The sequence below is a fragment of the Octodon degus genome, unplaced genomic scaffold (assembly GCF_000260255.1).
Source record: "Octodon degus isolate 3935 unplaced genomic scaffold, OctDeg1.0 scaffold00243, whole genome shotgun sequence".
NCBI classification, from domain to species: domain Eukaryota; kingdom Metazoa; phylum Chordata; class Mammalia; order Rodentia; family Octodontidae; genus Octodon; species Octodon degus.
In genome coordinates this window covers 2,081,783-2,086,545 of record NW_004524819.1, presented here as the reverse complement: position 1 = coordinate 2,086,545, position 4,763 = coordinate 2,081,783, and the positions used below count along the sequence as shown (strand labels likewise).

Genomic DNA, 4,763 nt, shown 5'->3' with positions numbered 1-4,763 from the left:
TGAGGAATGGTTGAGAAAGATGTGGTATTTTTACACAATGGAGTATTATTCAGCTATTAGGAATGATAAACTGCAAGTCTTGGTGTGTTTTTAATTGGGCTGAGGTTAGTTTGCATTCTGTGTGCTTCGGTTACCTGAATGGCAGATTGTTTCCTCATATTTGGGAAGTTTTCTGCTATTACTTCTGCCCACATTTTTAAAATGTCTTTTGTATTGACTCCCTCTTTCTCATTGATGCCTATTAAACTCACATTGTTCATCTGTGCATCATCTTGCAAGTAATGAATTATTTTTTTCTGCATCCTAGTTGTTTTTAAGAGATTTTTTTCTTACCTTTTTACTAGCTGCACTAGCATCTTCAGTATCTGTAACTCTGTCTTCACTTTCACTCAAACGGTTTTGCAAGCTTGTGATTGAGATTTTAAGTTCCTCTAAATCTCTTTGACTCTGCTTCATGCATTCTATTTCTTTCCTGTATTTCTCATGTAAGTAATATGTCATTTTCCTAATCTCTTCTATTTTTTTTATCAATGTCTTCTTTAGAAGCAGTTATTAATTCTTTTACTTCAGTGTTTTCGTCAGATTGGGTTTTCTCCCTACGTTTTTATAGTTAATTTTTTACTTCAGATGCTATGTGTGCAGAGAATTCTTTATTTCACAAAAGAATTCTGCTCTGAGTTCTTGTTTAACTTTCTGCTGTTGCTTATTTAGTATTGACACTATTAATTCATACATTTGAGCTGAGCAAGTAGAAAAGAATTTCACTCTGAGCTCCTCTATAACTTTCTGCTGTTGCTTCTTTACTATCGATGCTATTAATTCGTACATTTCAGCTGAGCTAGTGTCCTCTGCACTTGTTGTGTGTGGGCATTGGGTTTTCTCCATATATTTCTGCATTTGATTCTTTACTGCAGATGTTATTAATTCTGGGATTTCTTTTTTTCATTTCCAATCTGAGTTCCTCTATACTTTCTGCCGTGGTTTCTTTATTTCAGAAGCTCTTGATTCATTGATTTCAGCTGTGTGGTTCCCAGTTTGTTCTGTGTTAGTGTCCTCTGCACTTGTCATGGGTGGTCTTGGGGTCTGAGATTGCATATTGCTCCTTCTTATTGTCATTTTGTGTAGCACTGTCTTCTGACATTTGTTGATCTTTGGTGCTGCTAGCACCTACTGAAATTCAGGTGCAAATCTACAACATATGGATTTATTCTGCTGTGCCTGGCTTGGATCTGGCTGCTGTTATCAGCTCCTTCTTACTGCCACCCTTGGGATTAGATCCTGTTGTGACCCTCTTGCAAGATGTTCTGCTCCTGGACTAGCTATGTCTTGGTCCCCTACTCTCTCTGCAGGGATTGCAGCTGCAGGGTTTCACCCAGGCCTGTACGCCAGGCCTGAGCTGAGTCTGGAGTGGACAAGGTGGAGTAGGGGGGAGAGGAAGCTCTCCCACACTATCACTGGGACTTGTCTAGAGCTGGATTTTGGGGTCCCCAGAACGCGGCAGAAATTCTCACTCGGCAGGTGGGGTGGGGATTGCTGTGGAGTGGTGGGGGTGGTCCCAAGGGGGTAGGAGAGGGTCTCACCCACCCTAGGCCTGGGCTTGGACAGGTAGGTCTACCAGTGCAGGGCAGCCGGAAGCTCTCCCACACACTCACCAGGCCTGGGCTAGGACTGGCTCTGCAAATGGAAATTCTTGCTTGCACTTAGGCAGAATGCATTTGGTCTTTTTTTCCATTAAGTATATTGGCAGTTGTACACTTGAGGATGCCCATTGTTAGACTGAATAAATTCTATCTATTTCTAATTTGGTTAACATTTTATCATGAATGGATGTCTGAATGTGTCAAATGATTTTTCTGCATCTACTGAGATGATGCAGCTACTATACTTTATTCTACCAAAATATTATATCACGTTAATTGACTTTTGAATGCTAAATGAACCTTAAATACCTATGATACATCCCTTTTGCTTATAGTGTGTGATCTCATTTTGGTTACTAGATTTGGGTTGCTAATACTTTACTAAGGATTTTTGCATTTATATTCATGATGAGAATTGCTCCATGTTTTGTTGGGGTATCTCCTCTAGCTTTGGCATCAATGTAATTTTGACTTCATAAAATGTGTTAGTAAATATTTTCTTCTTAAGTTTCTGAACAAGTTTATGAATTATTATTATTTCTTCTTGAAATATTTGATGAAATTATTGAAGCTAAATGTACTTTGCTTTTTCCAGGGCAGTATTAATCTAAGTCTAAAGCTGCCTGTATATATTATAGGCTAGGCCTAAAGATTTCCCCCTACGTAGCAAACTACAACCTAATTTGATGTATGGACTGATTATAACCCAGTCTTGTGACAAACAGCTGAGTCTCAGCTAGTCATAAGTTGATGATTTTTCAAATCTTATTTAAATAACACAGACTTAATAGTAACCAGTCAGGCTATCTCTGTACTTCAATTCCACCTTCTTGTCACTACCATTTTCATGCCTATAAATATAACCTCCCTTGCCTGGTGTGTTTCTGCACCCTTGTGTTTCCAGCTGCTCAAAAGGCTGAGGCAGGAGGATTGTAAGCTTGGGGCCAGTCTGGGTCTTAGTGAGACTGTATCTACCCTCTTCTTTTGTGGTGGATTTTAAGGTGCTTTCCTAGCTTTTTGTACTGCATTATTAGTTTAAGAACTCCAACTTTCTTGGCTTGTTAAACTATTATTGTCAATGAAATTTGTGTTATATCATTTTTCCAAAGAGTTCAAATTTTATAACAGAAACCGAAATCAGAATGTCGAAACTGTAGACTATGAAGGAACATTACCAATAATCTAATTTGACCTTGTTTTATTTTTTATTTTTATTTAAGTTTTGTATTTAGTACAGGATGTTCAAGGTCTCACCTCTAGATTGGACTCATAGTGATCCTTCTGTTTTCATCCTCCCAGGTACTGGTATTACAAGTGTGTGCCACCATGCCCAGTCTCAATTGTTTTCTCAGTGAACCCTGGGTGTGGGGCCAGCATAGCATGCCAGGGATCTAACCTCCACCCCTGTGTCTGCCTAAGCAGGCACTTAAGTCCACTGAACTATCTGGCCAGCCCTCCAATCTTGTTTTATAAACAAGTACAACAAAACCTTAAGTTTTCAAATAACTTAGTATTGAGAAGGCAACTTGTTCAGGACAACTTGAGATACAAAACTGTTCAGGTAAAATATATAGTCGGAAGCCAGACAATATTTGGTTTGGAAAATGTTGTGATCCCTCATTTCCCAGGTCTATATTAACTGATGTGCTTTTAACCAAGAATTGAAATCTGAAAAATGTGTCTTTGAAATTATCTCTCATTGCCCTAATAACCTGTTACCTTTTTCTAAATAATTCTTTTAGTTTCTTTTATATGTTGACTCTGAAGACTAACATGAGATAATATTGCCTATCCCATTCACTCTCAAATCATCATCATCTGCAAATGAAACTGGTTGGAGCAAGATCACGTCTTTCCTTCCTAGGGATCATTAGGCTCTTTGATGCACCCAGCTTACCAAGTCTTTGTCTAAAGCTCCAGGAACAGACCTGCTTCTTATGCTCACAGTTTCCTCTAGGTTTTCTGTAAATGACTCACTCAAATGTAACTCCGATTGACTGCGGTCTGGAGGGAGGAAAAAGTAAATAAAAAAATATGTGAGCCAGTTTATTTTGTTGGATGTGTTCGTTTTTCATTGTGGATGTTTCGCTTTTATTCTAATTCGTGTAGGCACAGAGCACAGACAGTGTTATGGAAAGCAAAATTTGGGGTCAGTAATTTCAGGCTATCTGTGTTAACACACTTTTATAGTATTTTGGAAATTGTCTTGGACTGAACATTAACACTCCCATGTTCATTTCTACTTTGACCACATGAAGTCAAGTGCTCTATGATACAATATGAAGCTTTAAACTGTTTATGGCACCTACTTTATTCCCAGACTTGGATAAAAAGCTCTCATAGATTGGTTCCTTAAGATTGGAAAAAGGGCCTGGGGAGATGGCTCAGTAGAATAAGTGCTTCCCTGGCAAGCACAAAGACCTGAGTTCAATCCCCGGTTTCACCCCCCTGCCCCCCAAAAAAGATTGGAAAAAACCACTAACCATTATTGATTTCTGTATGCAAAGAATTTGTTGTGCTTTCATTTTTGATCTGAACTACAAATAAGCCAATTTTACACTTCCATTTTTAAATGATCCGCCAAGTCCCTTTCACACAAAAAGGTACTGACTATGGATAAACAGAAAGTTCTGTTTATTCAAAGACCAGAACATTCTTTCATCAACAGAACATCTTGCTTTGAGTTTTCAAAATATAAAATAAGGAATAATTTACGTCTCAGTAATGCTGTACACAGCTTTCCAAATCGGGTCAGTTTATTGTCACAGAACAAATCTCTAGCCAAGCCTTTTTGAAATATTGTTTCTTATAAATGGAAAAGACTGGCAACCAGTCCAATGTTTAAGTTTCAAATGGTAGACGAAGTAATACAGAAATGCTTAGCGTAGTATCTGACAGAGTAAGCACTCAATGAATAGGAGCTTCTGAGTTGAATAGTGGAAGTGGATTTTATGGTGTTGGTTGATAGGCTGCTTCAAAATTTTTCTTTGAATAGGTAAACTTCTTTATTTCAGCTCAGAACTTCAAGAGAGGAAATAATAACTAAAACAAACAATTGGGCCAGGGAGATGGCTCAGTAGAATAAGCGCTTGCCTGGCAAGCACAAGGGCCTGAGTTCAATCC

The 4,763-nt window shown here is 38.4% G+C and overlaps 1 protein-coding gene across 1 annotated transcript in view; it reads right to left on the bottom strand.

The window, feature by feature from the left end:
• Sytl5 (synaptotagmin like 5) overlaps positions 1 to 4,763 on the bottom strand; it is a 146,712-nt gene that overhangs the window by 56,300 nt on the left and 85,649 nt on the right. The window contains exon 9 of the mRNA XM_004645901.2: positions 3,538 to 3,644. Coding sequence (XP_004645958.1) covers positions 3,538 to 3,644 — 107 coding nt within the window. The remainder of the gene's footprint in view (positions 1 to 3,537; positions 3,645 to 4,763) is intronic.